Source organism: Heteronotia binoei, chromosome 15, assembly GCF_032191835.1.
Source record: "Heteronotia binoei isolate CCM8104 ecotype False Entrance Well chromosome 15, APGP_CSIRO_Hbin_v1, whole genome shotgun sequence".
In the NCBI taxonomy this organism is placed as follows: domain Eukaryota; kingdom Metazoa; phylum Chordata; class Lepidosauria; order Squamata; family Gekkonidae; genus Heteronotia; species Heteronotia binoei.
In genome coordinates, this window is record NC_083237.1 from 4,881,099 (window position 1) to 4,899,601 (window position 18,503).

Here is an 18,503-nt window from a genome sequence, read left to right on the forward strand (position 1 = left end):
GTCGTCGCTGCTGATTAAGGTGAGTGCGAAAACGACCATAGAAAATCATGGATAATTGATCTGCGGGTATCTGGGGCTCTGGGGGAGCCTGTTTTGGGGGGTAGATGCATCAAATTTTCAGTATAGCATCTAATGCCTCTCCCCAAAATACCCCCCAAGTTTCAAAAAGATTGGACCAGGGGGTCCAATTCTATGAGCCCCAAATAAGGTGCCCCTATCCATTATTTCCTATGGAAGGAAGGAATTGAAAAGGTGTGCCGTCCCTTTAAATGTGATGGCCAGAACTCCCTTTGGAGTTCAATTATGCTTGTCACAGACTTGATCTTGGCCCCACCCTAATGTCTCCTGGCTCCACCCCCAAGTCTCCTGGCTCTACCTCCAAAGTCCCCAGATATTTCTTGAATTGGACTTGGCAACCCTAGTGAAAATCATGCCAAGATGGAACAACTCAGTTTCCAGCATCCAGACTGGCCGGTTCATCTGGCAGAAAGTACCTGACGTCTTGTGGGTGAGGTTACTGTTGTACCACATGGGAATGCGATGTGTGTGGGGAGGCGCTGCTAACGAATTGTGAAACTGGGAGTTCCTGAGTCATGGGGAGATTCATGTCACGGCCTCAGAGATCTCTGTGGGAGACTGACAACTTTGGTATCTCTGTGCCAATCTTTTCTCCTTGGTGCCCCTGCTGTGGGGTGTTCATAGGGTTGCCAACCTCTAGGTGGGGACTGGAGATTTCCCAGAATTCCAACTGACCTTCAGACAACAGAGATCAGTTCCTGCAGAGAAGATGGCTGCCTCAGAGGATGGACCCTACAGTTTTATACCCCACTGAGGTCCCTCCCCTTGCCCCACCTTCTCCAGGCTCCACCCCCAAATCTCCAGGGATTTCCAAATCTAGTGTTGGAAAGCCCAGCTTCAGGCCAAGGAACAAATGGAGGAATATCTCCTGGAAGCCTTTCTCTTCCCTGATATTTTCCCCTCCAGCATCTTTGGCACAGGGACACTTTCTTCTCGCTGCCGCAGAAGATCCCATGAGAGAAGGATTCAGCCTTGGAACATTTCAACCATCTTGAATGGAAAATAAAGACGCCAGTGCCAGAAACCGAAGGGAACAGAAATGAAAGGGGGCAATGAAAACGAACATCTGGAATACAGAACAGAGCACAAGCGAAAACAGCTTTCAAAATGGGGATGTGACAAAAGTCACACAGCTGCATTCTCTGAAATGAAAAAAGACAATGGCAGCACAATATACAGAATGCAGATATGCCAAAAATATTGTGCAGAAAACAACTCTTAAATAGTTTGTACAAATTAAGTATATTATGAAAAGCATACAAAAGTTATCATACATTCATACATTCAAAACATTAATTAAGATACTGAAATGGGCGTTTGAGAGAGACCTTGGCTGGATATTTTCAGTTGGCTTATGAGGAAGCTGCAGGAGCAGCGGAACGCAATTACAACCGGTGATTGCGTGAAGGCAAGAATTTTTCCTTCGGAAGCCAACCCGCAACGGAGGGACTCCTGTGGAACTGTACTGTTGAGGCATAGTACTCTCTTTGTGAAATTAAGAGACTTTGAGGGGTCCTCCCTGAAATATTGTATTTGAGACTTTTGTTTGGCTTTAATGTTTTGAATGTATGATGATAACTTTTGTATGCTTTTCATAATATACTTAATTTGTACAAACTATTTAAGAGTTGTTTTCTGCACAATATTTTTGGCATATCTGCATTTTCTGAAATAGCTGATGGCCGTTCTGAGTTCTCTTTTGTGCCTTGGTTTTTTTTTTACTGGGATTCCACATCAACCCACACCCCTTGTGTAGTGTCTCATCAGATTTCCATTCTTAGAAAATCCATTCTGAGATTTGGAAAGTAACCAATTCAAACTCAAAGACAGAGGCTGAAGAGCAAATCAGCATGTAACATGATGGAGTTGTTTTAAGATATGCAGAGATAAAACCGGAATAGCAAGTTAAGTTTATGTAGTCGATAGTTGTTTGGATTTAATTATGGGAGGAACAACAGTGAAGCAATAAATATGTCAAAATGTGATATATGTGAACTGAGATAAATGTCATCTTCCATTTCAATGTACCTGAGGAAGTGTGTGTGCATATGAAAACTTGTACCCAGAATAGGGTTGCCAAGTCCAATTCAAGAAATATCTGGGGAATTTGGGGGTGGAGCCAGGAGACTTTGGGAGTGGAGCCAGGAACAAGGGTGTGACAAGCATAATTGAACTCCAAGGGAGTTCTGGCCATCACATTTAAAGGGACAGCACACCTTTTTAAATGTCTTCCTTCCATAGGAAATAATGAAGGATAGGGGCACCTTCTTTTGGGGCTCATAGAATTGGACCCCCTGGTCCAATAGTTTTGAAACTTGGGGGATATTTTGGGGAGAGGCACTAGACGCTGTACTGAAAATTTGGTGCCTCTACCTAATAAAACAGCCCCCCCAGAACCCCAGATACCTGCTGGGACGTGGGGATTGGCAAAACTAACCCAGAATTAAACTTTGTTGATCTTAAAGGCCACTGAGACTCAAACTTTGTACTATTACTTCAGACCAGGGCTTTTTTAAAGCAGGAACACACAGAAATGCAGTTCCAGCTGGCTCGGCATCAGGGTGTGTGGCCAAATATGCAAATGAGTTCCTGCTGAGCTTTATCTACACAAAAAGCCCTGCTTCAGACCAACATGGCTGCCCACCTGAATCTAACCCATGGTTGCCAATTCCCCGGCAGTCTCTGGTGGAGGACCTTTTTCACACATGTGGCGCGATAATGTCACCTGGAAGTGATGTCATCACGCCGGTGATGCCGCGCGCCAGCTGCTCTAGGTGTTTCTGGAAAAATTCTATTGTTTTCCCAGACTCTCTAGCAATTTGGGAGGGAATAACTCTATGGTACTTATGGTTTTCTATGGCACTCTATTGTTTTCCCAGACTCTCTAGCAATTTGGGAGCGAATAACTCTATGGGACTTATGGTTTTCTATGGCACTCTATTGTTTTCCCAGACGCTCTAGCAATTTGGGAGGGAATAACTCTATGGTACTTATGGTTTTCTATGGCACTCTATTGTTTTCCCAGACTCTAGCAATTTGGGAGGGAATAACTCTATGGTACTTATGGTTTTCTATGGCACTCTATTGTTTTCCCAGACTCTCTAGCAATTTGGGAGGGAATAACTCTATGGTACTTATGGTTTTCTATGGCACTCTATTGTTTTCCCAGATGCTCTAGCAATTTGGGAGGGAAAACTCTAGGGTGCCTATTGAAGATACCCCCCCCAAAAAACATTAAAAAGAGCGGGCGGGGGGGCAGATTTCGGCCTGGGGCAGTGGAAAATCCAGCGCCGGGCCTGGATGGAATTCTAGCAGGAGCTCTTTTGCATATTAGGCCACACATGCCCTGATGTAGCCAATCCTCCAAGAGCTTACAAAAAAGCCTTGTAAGCTCTTGGAGGATTGGCTACATCAGGGATGTGTGGCCTAATATGCAAAGGAGCTCCTGCTAGAATTCCTAGCTCTTGGAGAATTGGCTACATCGGGGGGGGCCTAATATGCAAAGGAGCTCCTGCTAGAATTCCTAGCTCTTGGAGGATTGGCTACATCAGGGGTGTGTGGCCTAATATGCAAAGGAGCCCCTGCTAGAATTCCAAGCTCTTGGAGGATTGGCTACATCAGGGGGGCGTGGCCTAATATGCAAAGAAGCCCCTGCTAGAATTCCAAGCTCTTGGAGGATTGGCTACATCAGGGATGTGTGGCCTAATATGCAAAGGAGCTCCTGCTAGAATTCCAAGCTCTTGGAGGATTGGCTACATCAGGGGTGTGTGGCCTAATATGCAAAGGAACTCCTGCTAGAATTTCAAGCTCTTGGAGGATTGGCTACATCAGGGATGTGTGGCCTAATATGCAAAGGAGCTCCTGCTAGAATTTCAAGCTCTTGGAGGATTGGCTACATCAGGGATGTGTGGCCTAATATGCAAAGGAGCTCCTGCTAGAATTTCAAGCTCTTGGAGGTGTGTGGCCTAATATGCAAAGGAGTCCCTGCTAGAATTCCAAGCTCTTGAAGGATTGGCTATATCAGGGGTGTGTGGCCTAATATGCAAAGGAGCTGCTGTTAGAATTCCACCCCTGAGTGTGTATATCTTTACGAAATGGTCTGTAAACGTTTAACATGGAAGTGCTTCTGTTTTGTATTGTGATGTGTTAGAAATAACAATTCTTTTTCAATCATTGTAAGTGTGAATATCTTTAAGAAACTGTCTGTAGACATTTAACACAAATTCTTGAAAGCTGCTTTCTCTCCCACTCATTTCTATCCAGGAGACTCACCCTCATTGCACACCGCCTTGGGGCCAGCAACTCTAAAGCCAATGGGGACAAATAATTGGATGCCTCATGCTACATAAATTGTTTTGAAGAATTCAGGAGGGCAAAAAAAGGAGGGGTGCCTTTTCATCCTTTGGGATTTTTCTCCTGCAAAAATTCCTCCTCAAACCAAAGAGAAAAAGAAACTCACGACTTGGCGGCCCGCAGACCGAAAACTGTGGTTTTGGTGATGGTGAATTTATCGTTGTAGTCCAAGTCGTCGGTGCTTTTGGCGTCTATGCATCTCGGCCAGCCTGGGGCGTAGTCCTTCCAGCTGAAGTGAACAGAACAGCGGATGCTCACCCCAAACAAACACGGGTTAACACAACACAGATAGAGGGTTGCCAACTTCCCCGCGGCCTCCGGTGGGGGGATGTTCTTGTGCACGCGAAGCACGCACGGCGCAATGATGTCACTTGGAAGTGACATCACCACCCCAGCAATGCCGCACGCCGGACACTCTAGGAGCGGCTGGGAAAACTCTATGGTTTTCCCAGACGCTCTAGCAATTCGGGAGGCGTAACTCTATGGTACCATAGAGTTTCCCTCCCAAATTGCTAGAGCGTCTGGCGTGCGACATCGCCAGCGCGATGGCATCACTGCCACGTGACATCACCATGCTGCCGAAGTCGGGAGAGGATCCCCACCACCAGCCCAATGTGGGCCTGCGGGTTGGAAGCCTCCAGGGCCAGAGAAACCCGCCCGACCCAGGAACCTGGCAGCCCTACACAGATACAAGCTGTGGGATTCATTGCCAGAAGGAGCTGCTGTGGCCATTAGCATGGCTGGTTTGCTTTTTAAAAGATATTGTTATTATTATTATTAGTAGTAGTAGTTGTAGTATTTGTTTATTTATATTCCTCCCATTCCCCTGTTTGGGCCCTCAGAACGGAGTACATCAAAATAGAAATAAAATCACAATAACATCATAATAAATCCAATTACAGCATTCAGTGGCCTAGGACCTGCCTTCACCATCACCTATATGGCCGAGGACCTGCCTACCTTAGGGACCGTCTCTCCCCACATGTTCCCCATAGAGTACTGAGATCGGGCTCTCAAAATCTGCTCGCTATCCCCAGGCCAAAGGAGGCCTGTCTGAAATCCACCAGGGACAGGGCCTTTTCTGTAACGGCTCCTTGCTGGTGGAACCAGCTGCCGGAAGAGGTGAGGGCCCTGCGGGACCTTGGCTAGTTCCTCAGGGCCTGTAAGACAGCCCTCTTCCGGCTGGCCTATGATTAACTGGCATTAGAAATTCTATAGAAGGTTCGGTGTAGTATTTTGATAGATCGCTGTTTAAATGTTTTGTTATTTTACTGTTTAAATGTTTTGTTATTTTACTGTTTTAACTGTTGTAATTGATGTGTTTTAAATTTAAAATTCTATGTTAGATGTTGTGAGCCGCCCTGAGCCACTTCGGTGGGAAGGGCGGGATATAAATTGAAACAAACTTAAACTTAAACAGAGAAGTGCAACAAGACGATTCAGCGAGACGATATGACAGCAAGGCAGTATAGCACAAAAACAGTACCGCAATGCAGCACCAAAATACAGTAGTGCAGTAGAGCAGTAGAGAGGGAGGTCAAACGATCGAATAAATAGATGCCTACTGTCTCATCCAAAAACCTGGAGGAGCAGCTCCGTTTTGCAGGCCCTACGAAAAGCCAGCAAGCCGGGTAGGGCCCAGATCTCCATGGGGAGCTGATTCCAGCAGGTCCGGGCCAGAACCAAAAAGTCCTGGCCCTGGTAGAGGCAAGACGGGTATCTCTTGGACCGGGGACTATCAGAAGATCTTGCGAAGCCAAGCAAAGCGACCTCCAGGGTGTATATGGGAGGAGACGGTCCCGCAAGTATGTTGGTTCCAGGGCAGCTCTAGCAATGGCTCCCTGTTATGATGTGAGACTCACCCGTAGCTTTCTTGCCGACTTTTGAGCTCTTCTTTACGATGATCCAAAAGGAGAGGATTCCCAGAATCATCAGCAATGGTTTTGGCTGGGGAAGAAAGACGAGAATCAATGAGCCAGAAGGCAGAAATGTGTTCTAATTACCAGAAGAGAGGAATAGTAGGCTAGACGGCCTTGGAGCGATGGATGTTGGATCTAGAAGCCCTACTTTCCCTCTAGATGTGCATTCTATACATGCTCAGAAAGAACTCTCTGTTCAGCTTGGCTGAGGTTGGATTACATCATCCAGGGATCTTGGTGGTGGTGGTAGACCAGGAGAGTCTGTGGCCCGTGCTGCGCCAGTAACTTATGGTGTCTTTACCACCCCCAAACCACGACAGAACATCAGGAGCTGAGTCAGACCAGTGGTCCATCGAGTTCAGCATCCTGTCCCACACAGTGGCCAACCAGTTCCTCTGGGGGGCCAAGAACAGGGCAGAGAGGCTGAAGCCTTCCCCTGAGAAGAACTTCAGAAGAGCCCTGCTGGATCAGACCAGTGAGGGGCCATCTAATCCAGCCTCCTGTCTCACACAGAGGCCAACTAGTACCTCTGGAGGGCCAACAACAGGGTAGAGAGGCCGAGGCCTTCATAAGAACATCAGAAGAGCCCTGCTGGATTACACCAGTGAGGGTCCATCTAGTCCAGCCTCCTGCCTCACACAGTGGCCAACCAGTTCCTCTGGAGGGCCAACAACAGGACAGAGAGACTGAGGCCTTCCCCTGAGAAGGACATCAGAAGAGCCCTGCTGGGTCAGACCAGTGAGGGTCCATCTAGTCCAGCCTCCTGTCTCACACAGTGGCCAGCCAGTTCCTCTAGAGGGCCAACAACAGGGCAGAATGGACAAGGCTTTCCCCTGTTGTTAAGAACTAGGGTTGCCAATCCCCAGGTGGGGGCAGGGGATCCCCAGGTTTGGAGGCCCTCCCCCCACTTCAGGGCCGTCAGAAAGCGGGGGAAGGAGAGGGAAATGTCTGCTGGGAACTCTATTATTCCCTAGGAAGATTTATTCCCACAGAAAATAATGGAGAATTGATCCGCGGGTATCTGGGGCTCTGGGTGGGCTATATTTTTAGGTAGAGGCACCAAATTTCCAGTATAGCATCTAGTGCCTCTCCCCAAAATTCCCCAAGTTTCAAAAAGATTGGATCAGGGGGTCCAATTCTATGAGCCCCAAAAGAAGGTACCCGTATCCTTCATTATTTCCTATGGAAGGAAGGAATTGAAAAGGTGTGCCGTCCCTTTAAATGTGATGGCCAGAACTCCCTTTGGAGTTCAATTATGCTTGTTACAGCCTTGATCTTGGCTCCACCCCTAATGTATCCTGGCTCCACCCCCAAAGTCTCCTGGCTCCACCCCCAAAGTCCCCAGATATTTCTTAAATTGGACTTGGCAACCCTATTAAGAACGTCAAAAGAGCCCTGCTGGATCAGGCCAGTGGCCCATTTAGTCCAGCCTCCTGTCTTACACAGTGGCCAACCAACCAGTTGCTCTGGAAGGCCAACACAGGATATAGAGGTTGAGGCCTTCCCCAATGTTGCCTCCCAGCCCTTGGATTCAGGCAGTGGTATTTGCGGCAGCGGTATCCATAGGTTTACGTTCTCTGGATGTGGATGTTTCCTTTAATCATCCTGGCTAGTAGCATCTCCCAGCAACTCCAGCTCCTACAAGTTGCATTTCAAGGTCGTTTCTGTCCCAAAGATCTGAAGCTCTTTGGTTCACTGGCAGGGGAGGAGCCAGCGTTGGATAGCGGCTGACAGGTCAGACTGTGATGAACATATGAAGCTGCCTTATACTGAATCAGACCTTTGGTCCATCAAAGTCAGTCTTGTCTACTCAGACTGGCAGCAGCTCTCCAGGGTCTCAAGCTGAGGTTTTTCACACCTATTACCTGGACCCTTTTTAGTTGGAGATGCCCGGGATTGAACTTGGGACCTTCTGCTTCCCAAGCAGATGCTCTACCACTGAGCCATCGTCCCTCCCCTGACCAGCAGTGGCTCTCCAGGGTCTCAAGCTGAGGTTTTTCACACCTATTACCTGGACCCTTTTTAGTTGGAGATGCCGGGGATTGAACTTGGGACCTTCTGCTTCCCAAGCAGATGCTCTACCACTGAGCCATCGTCCCTCCCCTGACCAGCAGTGGCTCTCCAGGGTCTCAAGCTGAGGTTTTTCACACCTATTACCTGGACCCTTTTTAGTTGGAGATGCCCGGGATTGAACTTGGGACCTTCTGCTTCCCAAGCAGATGCTCTACCACTGAGCCATCGTCCCTCCCCTGACCAGCAGTGGCTCTCCAGGGTCTCAAGCTGAGGTTTTTCACACCTATTACCTGGACCCTTTTTAGTTGGAGATGCCGGGGATTGAACTTGGGACCTTCTGCTTCCCAAGCAGATGCTCTACCACTGAGCCACCGTCCCTCCTCTGACCAGCAGTGGCTCTCCAGGGTCTCAAGCTGAGGTTTTTCACACCTATTTGCCTGGACCCTTTTTTGGAGATAATAATAATAATAATAATAATAATAATAATAATAATAATAATAATAATAATAATAATAATAATAATAAATTTTTATTTATACCCCGCCCTCCCCGCCAAGGCAGCCTCAGGGTGGCTTACAAGGCAGGATATAGCAATATCATGTTATGACAACAAAACAAGATAATACAATCAATAAAACAGGATGATACAATTAAATACAATACATGAATTTAAACATCAGAATAAATAATCTAAAAACAGTATAGCTTAATGGTGCTACAGTCTCAGTTTGTACAAGATGGCTTGATGTTATTACTAGGTTCCCTCTTAAAAGGCTAGTTGGAAGAGGGTGGTGTTGCAAGCCCTATGGAACTGATTAAGATCCCGTAGGGCCCGCACCTCCTCCGGTAGCTGATTCCACCACTGGGTAGCTGCCTAGGGTTGCCAAGTCCAATTCAAGAAATATCTGGGGACTTTGGGGGTGGAGCCAGGATACATTAGGGGTGGAGCCAAGATCAAGGCTGTGACAAACATAATTGAACTCCAGAGGGAGTTCTGGCCATCACATTTAAAGGGACAGCACACCTTTTCAATTCCTTCCTTCCATAGGAAATTATGAAGGATAGGGGCACCTTCTTTTGGGGCTCATAGAATTGGACCCCCTGATCCAATCTTTTTGAAACTTGGGGGGTATTTTGGGGAGAGGCACTAGATGCTATACTGAAAATTTGGTGCCTCTACCCCAAAAAACAGCCCCTCCAGAGCCCCGGATACCTGCGGATCAATTCTCCATGATTTTCTATAGGGAATAATAGAGTTCCCAGCAGACATTTCCCTCCCCCCCCCCCTGCTTTCTGATGACCTTGAAGCAGGGGGAGGGTCTCCAAACCGGAGGATTTCCTGCTCCCACCTGGGGATTGGCAACCAGGGTTTGCCAGGGTTTGAACCTGGGACCTTCTGCTTCCCAAGCAGATGCTCTACCACTGAGCCACTGTCCCTCCCATGAAGAAGATTAAATCGCTCCTTAGGCATGAAGCTCAGGGCCATACCATGCCGCTTTCCTCTGCAGAGCTATCCTTGGTGGGCTCCCATCTAAGTACAGGCCCTGCTTAGTTTCTGTGATCTGTGCAATGCCACCTCCCCTTCCTCAGCCCTCTGGTGGGGTACAAATGTACAGAGAGGTAGTAGGCTTGTACCTGCTCCTTCCCGCAGCGTCAAGGTGCCGTAACCCTCCAGCCACTGGTAGGAGGGGAAGTGATAGGTCGTCCCTTGCTGGGTCGTCACCTTGACAAAGTCACAGAGCCAGCTGTCTTTGGGAAAGAACAAGTATGCCTCTTTGTGGAGCTGGACCATCAGAAGCGCTCCCAGGTCCTTGGCGCAGGGCATCTCATAGTCGTCCACCTGGAGGCACAGAAGAGAATCGGTCTTGAGGAGGGATGCAGAATTGAAATTCCCACAGCCCACCTGGAAATGCCCCCTACACCACCGGTGAGCCTTCTCGTACTAGTCTTCTCTGCTCAGTTTTAGATGGTTCTTTTGCAAGTTCTGCTCATTCCCTTGCGTGATTTCTGTCAAACCGTGTAGCGGCCATGCCGCTTTTTGTCACCTTCCAGCCTGGTTGCCTTTGGCAAGTCAATAAGGCCTGCCAGTGTCTAGCCAGGCTGGCTTTTCTCTTTCAGACCACTGGTTATCGGAGGATTCTGTGGCCTTCCTTCTAGGCAAATCTGTGCTTTCGATCGGGGGTCATTTAATAGAGAAAGAGGTGCCGGAGCTCAAATTTGTTGTTCAGTCGCACAGTCGAGTCCGACTCTTTGCAACCCCGCGGATCAAGTCCCGCCAGGTCCTCCCATCTTCCACCATCCTCCGAAGTCTGCTCAAATTTGTGTTAGTCACTTCAGTAACGCTGTCCAGCCATCTCCTCTTTTGCTGTCCCCTTCTTCTTTTGCCTTCTGTCTTTCCCAGCATAAGGGGCTTCTCCAGCGAGTGCTCCCTTCTCATTGGGTGGCCAAAGGATTTGAGCCAGAGCTCATTAGCACAACTCATTTGCATATGCTACACACCCGGAAGGTGCACTAAATTAAATTAGCTCAGCATCTGCCTTAAAATGCGTCTTGAATGATAATTGTCATAATAAAACCTGACTCCTAGTCCCATCATACTTTTAGAATCACTTTCTTCTGTGCGGCCACAGGGGTGGGGAACGTTGGCTCTCCAGATGTTTTTTGCCTACAACTCCCATCAGCCCCAGCCAGCATGGCCAATGGCTGGGGATGATGGGAGTTGTAGGCAAAAAACATCTGGAGAGCCACTGCTCCCCACCCCTGTGTCATGATGAAGATTTCCATCGGTCTGCTTGATATGTTTTGGTTATTCCCCCCTTTTCTTCTGGGGGGAAATAGCAGATGAATAGTCAAATCTTAAGAGTTCAGCCAGATTTTCGCAGGAGATTTGAACAATGGGGCCCAGAAGCAAGTGGAGAGCCAGTTTGGTGTAGTGGTTAAGTGTGCGGATTCTTATCTGAGAGAACCGGGTTTGATTCCCCACTCCTCCACTTGCACCTGCTAGCATGGCCTTGGGTCAGCCAGAGCTCTGGCAGAGCTGTCCTTGAAAGGGCAGCTGCTGTGAGAGCCCTCTCAGCCCCACCCACCTCACAGGGTGTCTGTTGTGGGGGAGGAAGGTAAAGGAGATTGAGAGCCGCTCTGAGACTCTTCGGAGTGGAGGGCGGGATATAAATCCAATATCTTCTTCATCTTTTTTAAGTATTTGTGGAGGAGGAGGGTAAGAAAGAAAAAGCACAATAAAATTTAGAGCTTCTACCCTGCTTTCTATCAAGCAGCCATTGACCATGAATTTGTCTGAAGCTCCAATAAGGAGACATGTTTTTGGATTAGTGTTAAAAGGAGACTTGGGACGGAGTTAGATGGAGGGGCAGGAAGACCCAGCGGGAGATAACAAAATTCCCTTGGGCTGGATATGAGAGTCAAACTGGACATTACAAGTGAGACGAGTCAGAACACAGCTTCCTGACCCAACTCGTCATCTTACACAGGGCCTTTTCTTGTAGAAAAAGCCCCGCAGGAGCTCATTTGCCACACACCCCTCATGTAGCCAATCCTCCTGGAGCATACAGTAGGCCCTGTACTCAGACCCCCTGTAAGCACTTGGAGGATTGGCTACATCAAGGGGGTGTGGTCTAATATGTAAAGGAGTTCCTGCTACAAAAAAAAGCCCTGGTCATACATAACAACTTGATTAAAGTAGGTTTACTCACTTTGGGCTGCAGAGTGCTGAGAGGGGCAAAGAGGGGCTGACAGCTTCTCTGCCACACTGTTTTCCCCCTTTTGGAATGTATTTCAGGAACAGGGACATTGCATTGGGATTTATGCAAGTTGAAGACAAAGGCTACCCGAAACCGGACATTATCGATCCCCGGTACAGCTTTGCTTCTTTAAGGGGGTCAAGTCTGAAGTGGCCAGAGAAGAATATTTTTGGCTGAGCCACATTTTTGGGAATGGCTTGATATTTATTTGTTAAGAGCAACCTGCTTTTGTACTGTTCGCTGCCCTGTGTTACACTGCTTGTTGTATTACTTGCTAGTTGAATTTTCCTCGTTAGAGTGGGCTTTGTTATTTTTAGGCTTGCCAATCCCCAGGTCCCAGCGGGGGTTCTTCGGCTTTCCCAGCCTCCTTCCCACCCCCAGTCAGCTGGCCGGCGGGGGGAAGCCCCGCCCCCAGAGGACCATGTGACATTCCCTCTCCGGACGCTTCAGGCTCTGATTGAAAGACTTCCTCTTGGGATGGGGTGTCTGTGTTGCTGTGAAGAAGTTGGCAGCAACTCGTGAATAGAGAGGCCAATCCCTCGCTTCAGAGTCGCCAGAAACGGGGTGCGGGGGGGTAGGGAAACGTCTGCTGAGCACTTCATTATTCCCTATGTGGAGATCAATTCTCATAGGGTATAATGGGGAATTGATCTGGAGGTTTCGGGGGCTCTGGGGGAACTTTTTTTTGAGGTAGAGGCACCAAATTTTCAATATAGTATCTAGTGCCTCTCCCCAAAATAACTCCCAAGTTTCAAAATGATTGGACCAGGGGGTCCAATTCTATGGGCTCCAAAAGAAGGTGCCCCTATCCTTCATTATTTCCTATGGAAGGAAGACATTTAAAAAGGTGTGTGGTTCCTTTAAGTGTGATGGCCAGAACTCTCTTGGAGTTCAATTCTGCTTGTCCCACCCTTGTTCCTGGCTCCGCCCCCAAAGTCCCCAGATATTTCTTGAATTGGACTTGGCAACCTTAGTTATTTTACATATTGTTCCCAATTACTGATGTCTAAAACTTTAAAGTGCTATTAAGCATTCTAGTCTTTTGTAACCCTGGGGCTTTCCTTGTATTTTATAGCCATGTAAGCACTCCAGGTTTCCTTCGTTTGTTGATCCTGTGAATTTGGCAGATGATGCAAAGGAGGGCAGAAAGGGTCGCATCAGCACTTAGTTCTTATGGCCCTTTTATACACAACCAGGGAAATGCTGATTGCCACGCTGAGGTCAGTCAACAATTTTTCTCCAGGCCAGTTTTGTTAGGGATCCTGAAGCATTTTTATTTATTTATTTATTTATTTTTGCCATCTCCTGGGCATGGAGCAAGGGCCACTGGGGTGTGGGGGTGTGGAGGTATTTGTGAATTTCCTGCATTGTGCAGGGGTTGGACAAGATGCTCCTGGTAGAAGAAGATTTTTGGATTTATATCCCGCCCTATACTCTGAATCTCAGAGTCTCAGAGTGGTCACAATCTCCTCTACCTTCCCCCCTCCACACAACAAACACCCTGTGAGGTGGGTGGGCTGAGAGTGCTTTTATAGCAGCTGCTGTTTCAAGGACGGCATCTATGAAAGCTCTGGCTAACCCAAGGCCATTCCAGCAGCTGCAAGTGGAGGAGTGGGGAATCAAACCTGGTTCTCCCAGATAAGAGTCTGTGCACTTAACCACTTAGCAAGAGCTATGGCTGACCCATGGCCATTCCAGCAGCTGCAAGTGGAGGAGTGGGGAATCAAACCCGGTTCTCCCAGATAAGAGTCTGTGCACTTAACCACTTAGCAAGAGCTATGGCTGACCAAGGCCATTCCAGCAGCTGCAAGTGGAGGAGTGGGGAATCAAACCCGGTTCTCCCAGATAAGAGAACTCTGGCTGACCCAAGGCCATTCCAGCAGCTGCAAGTGGAGGAGTGGGGAATCAAACCCGGTTCTCCCAGATAAGAGAGCTATGGCTGACCCAAGGCCATTCCAGCAGGTGCAAATGGAGGAGTGGGGAATCAAACCCGGTTCTCCCAGATAAGAGAGCTATGGCTGACCCAAGGCCATTCCAGCAGGTGCAAGTAGAGGAGTGGGGAATCAAACCCGGTTCTCCCAGAGAAGAGTCTGTGCACTTAACCACTTAGCAAGAGCTCTGGCTGACCCAAGGCCATTCCAGCAGCTGCAAGGGGAGGAGTGGGGAGCCAAACCCGGTTCTCCCAGATAAGAGTCCGCGCACTTCACCACGACACCAAACTGGCTCTCAAGGGGAAGCCCCTTCTAATTCTGTGATTCTATGAAGAGGGGAAGGGAGAGCGCTGTAAAGTTGGAATACGCCAGGGAAGGCGGCAGCAACAGGCGCGGCAAAATAAATGGGAGGGAACATTTTTGCAAAAGCCCCGATCAATAACTGTGGGTTTGGCTGGCCTCATCCCCACCAGGACTCAGATGAGAGAGTCCAGGGCTTTTTTGGTGGGAAAAGCCCAGCAGGAGCTCATTTGCACATTAAGCCACACCCCCTGACACCAAGCCAGCTGGAACCATGTTCCTGTGTGTTCCTGTTCAAAAAAAGCCCTGAGAGAGTCCATCTGCTCTGTGCAGGGCTTTGTTTTGTAGCAGGAACTCTTTTGCCTATTAGGCCACACACCCCTGAGGTAGCCAATCCTCCAAGAACTTCCAGGGCTCTACTTCCAGGGCCTACTGTAAGCTCCAGGAGGATTGGCTACATCAGGGAGGAGTGGCCTAATAGGCAAAGGAGTTCCTGCTACAAAACAAAGCCCTAGTGAGAGGGTGGGGCTGTTTCTTGAGAGGGCATTGCACCTATACACTGCTCTGAGCCTGGCTTGCTAGGGAAGGGCAGCTGGGGGAAAAAAATCCAATTAAATAAATAAATACGGGGAGGGGGGGCAGGGCACAGACCAGAAGCTGACAAGAGAGAGGTGTGTGGGAAGCAGCTGTTCGCCCGTCGCCATTGGGTGAGATTGGGGAGTTTCATGCTGGAGCTAGTCGGAGCTGGGGTGCAAATTGGGAGTGTGTGTGATCTCTGAGGGTCTGCAACCCGCTTTCAGGTGGTCCCCGGCTTTCCCTTGCCTGTTTGTCAGTGAAGCTGTCGGAAAGCTCCACTTCTCTCTCTCCCCCGAAAGGAAACTCCTTGTTCATTTCTACGCTTAAACTTCTCACTGCTTGGGGAAGTGGGGAGCGTGTAGCAAGAGGACGGGGCTAATGCCGTTTTGCATGCATTTGTGTCAAAAGGCAAATCCAGTTGTGGGGCAACCCCCCCCCCCATCTGAATACCATCCTTGTCGATGTAATTTAAGGCAACCAGGGTACCTCTTAATTTTAGTCTTTAAAGGGACAGATATAGTTTCATTCACATTGTGTGTATGAGAAGGCTTCCCTAAAACACCTCTAAAGTTAGCAACAATATCTTCTTCTGTCTTCTTAAGTGGAAGATTCTAGTTCAGAAACACCTTAGGGAATGACGCAATTTTCAGGATATATGTTTTCAAGGGTCAAGCCCAGTTTGGTGTAGTGGTTAAGTGCGCGGACTCTTAGCTGGGAGAACCGGGTTTGATTCCCCACTCCTGGGGGGGCGGGGTTGGTATGTTTTTTTGAACTCCAAGAGAACAATTTCAAGTTTTTAGGAAGCAATTTTTGCTTTTGAGATTTTGCCAGTGTCTTCCAGCATTAACAACTGTGAGGCAGAAGAGCTGGATTCGAGTCCAGTAGAACCTTAGAGACCCATACAATTTTCGGGTTATGACCTTTCAAGAGTCAAAGCTCCCTTTGTCTGACAGACCAATAAGCTTTTGAAAGTCAAATCTCCCTTGGGGAAGAAGAAGAAGACCGCAGATTTATACCCTGCCCTTCTCTCTATATCAGAGTCTCAGAGCGGCTTCCAATCACCTTCATCTTCCTCCCCAACAACGAACACCTGTGAGGTGGGTGGGGCTGTGAGGGCCCTCCCAGAAACTGCCCTTTCAAGGACAACCTCTACCAGAGCTACGGCTGACCCAAGGCCATTCCAGCAGCTGCAAATGGAGGAGTGGGGAATCAAACCCGGTTCTCCCAGCTAAGAGTCCGCGCACTTAACCACTACACCAAACTGGGCTTGACTCTTGAAAACATATATCCTGAAAATTGCGTCATTCCCTAAGGTGTTTCTGAACTAGAACCTTCCATTTAAGAAGACAGAAGAAGAAGATGATATTGGATTTATATCCCGCCCACCACTCCGAATCTCAGAGTCTCGGAGCGGCTAACAATCTCATTTATCTCCTTCCCCCACAGTAGACACCCTGTGAGGTAGGTGGGGCTGGGAGAGCTCTCCCAGAAACTACCCTTTCAAGGACAACCTCTGCCAGAGGTTTGGCTGACCCAAGGTCACTTCAGCAGCTGCAAGTAGGGAATCAAACCCGGTTCTCCCAGATAAGAGTCTGTGCACTTAACCACTTAGCAAGAGCTATGGCTGACCCAAGGCCATTCCAGCAGCTGCAAGTGGAGGAGTGGGGAATCAAACCCGGTTCTCCCAGATAAGAGTCAGTGCACTTAGCCACTTAGCAAGAGCTCTGGCTGACCCAAGGCCATTCCAGCAGCTGCAACTGGAGGAGTGGGGAATCAAACCCGCTTCTCCCAGATAAGAGTCAGTGCACTTAACCACTTAGCAAGAGCTCTGGCTGACCCAAGGTCACTCCAGCAGCTGCAAGTGGAGGCGTGGGGAATCAAGCCCTGTGCTTCCAGATAAGAGTCTGCACACTTAGCCACTACACCAAACTGACAGTTGCAGACCAGAATGGCTGCCCTTGGAAACGAAACTTCAGGATGTGAAATCTGCAGTGCCTCAAGAGGAGAACTTCCAGCCTGTCTTCTTCACACGCAGCCAAACACCATCCCTGCATCCGTACATGCTGAATTCGTACTCACAGCCCCAGGAACAAAGTCCCGGCCCCGGTTATTCAAAGCCTGCTTGTGGCTCTTTCCACGGGTCCCGATCAAAGTGATGGAGATGGAGCTGTAGGTGCCTGCCAGCGTGAGGTTGCCGGTGGCCACCTGGACCTTGTAAGTGGCCATTCCGGAAGCGGGCAAGAGAAGGGGCTCCGATCACCAAGCTGGATGGAGAAGCTTGTGAGATGCCGATTCCAAGGCAGGTTGGAACAGCCTTCCCCGCTCCTCCCCGAGGGTGTCAGCACTCAGCCACCTCCCCAAGTGGAGCTGTTCGTCTCCGGTTTGCCTCCTTGGCCTGGAGGGACTGGGGCTTTCTGCAGCTGTGGGGTGGGTGGGGCCCTGCTTGGCTCAGCCTCAGTTACGCAACTTCAGCATTCGCAACAGCTTCGGCCTTGCTGCTTCCACTGCCTGAAGAAGCCCTCCTTCCCTTTGCAAGAAGCTTTGCAAACACTTCGCTGAACGTGGGGGCTTTGAGGGGGGGGGGGACTTCTCGCAACTCGTGTTCTAGAGACTGCATGTGAATGCACACACACGTCCGCATGGTTTGTGGCATGAAACTTCCCGAAGTAACTCAGTGTGGTGTGGAATGCAACCCTCTTTCCCGGCTCTCACCCCCTCCTTCTCCCTCCTCCTTAACCAACATTCTTTATTAGCTCTCTCCACAGTCCTGGCACCGTTGGTCTCTGCACCAGCAGCTCCTTGGCATAGATTCAAGGCCCCATCGCTGCCCCCCGTGTGTAGAGAAGGTAGAGACAGAAGTCTCCCCATACATTCCCCAGAGGTAGGGTTGCCAAGTCCAATTCAAGAAATATCTGGGGACTTTGGGGGTGGAGCCAGGAGACTTTGGGGGTGGAGCCAGGAGACAATGGGGGCGGAGCCAGGAGCAAGGGTGGGACAAGCATAATTGAACTCCAGGGGAGTTCTGGCCATCACATTTAAAGGGACAGCACACCTTTTTAAATGTCTTCCTTCCATAGGAAATAATGAAGGATAGGGGCACCTTCTTTGGGGGCTCATAGAATTGGACCCCCTGGTCCAATCCTTTTGAAACTTGGGGGGTACTTTGGGGAGAGGCACTAGATACTATACTGAAAATTTGGTGCCTCTACCTCAAAAAACAGCCCCCTCAGAGCCCCCGATACCCACAGATCAATTCCCCATCATTCTCTATGGGAATCGTTCCTGGAGGTGCATAATGGCTGTGGGGGAGGGGCTTCCCCCGCGGGCCAGCTGGCTGGGGGAGGGGGGAAGCCTGTAAAACCGGGGGATCCCCTGCTGGGACCTGGGGATTGGGAAGCCTACCCAGAGGGTACTTCGATCTGGCTCTCAAAACCTACTGGTAATCCCCGGGCCAAAGGAGGTCAAACTGGAAGTCACCAGGGAAAGGGCCTTTTCGATTGCCGCCCCCCACTGGTGGAACCAGCTGCCAGAAGTGCGGGCCATGAGGAATCTTGGCCAGTTTCGCAGGGCCTGCA

The 18,503-nt window shown here is 49.1% G+C and overlaps 1 protein-coding gene across 1 annotated transcript in view; it reads right to left on the reverse strand.

The window, feature by feature from the left end:
- Window positions 1–17,423, reverse strand: part of LOC132584881 (hydroperoxide isomerase ALOXE3-like) — a 49,689-nt gene extending 32,266 nt beyond the window's left edge. The window contains exons 1-4 of the mRNA XM_060256841.1: window positions 17,008–17,423; window positions 9,999–10,203; window positions 6,294–6,378; window positions 4,538–4,660 (exon numbers count right to left, since the gene is read on the reverse strand). Of these exons, the coding sequence (XP_060112824.1) occupies window positions 4,538–4,660; window positions 6,294–6,378; window positions 9,999–10,203; window positions 17,008–17,154 (560 nt within the window). The 5' untranslated portion in view covers window positions 17,155–17,423. The remainder of the gene's footprint in view (window positions 1–4,537; window positions 4,661–6,293; window positions 6,379–9,998; window positions 10,204–17,007) is intronic.
- Between the last annotated feature and the right edge of the window lie 1,080 nt (window positions 17,424–18,503).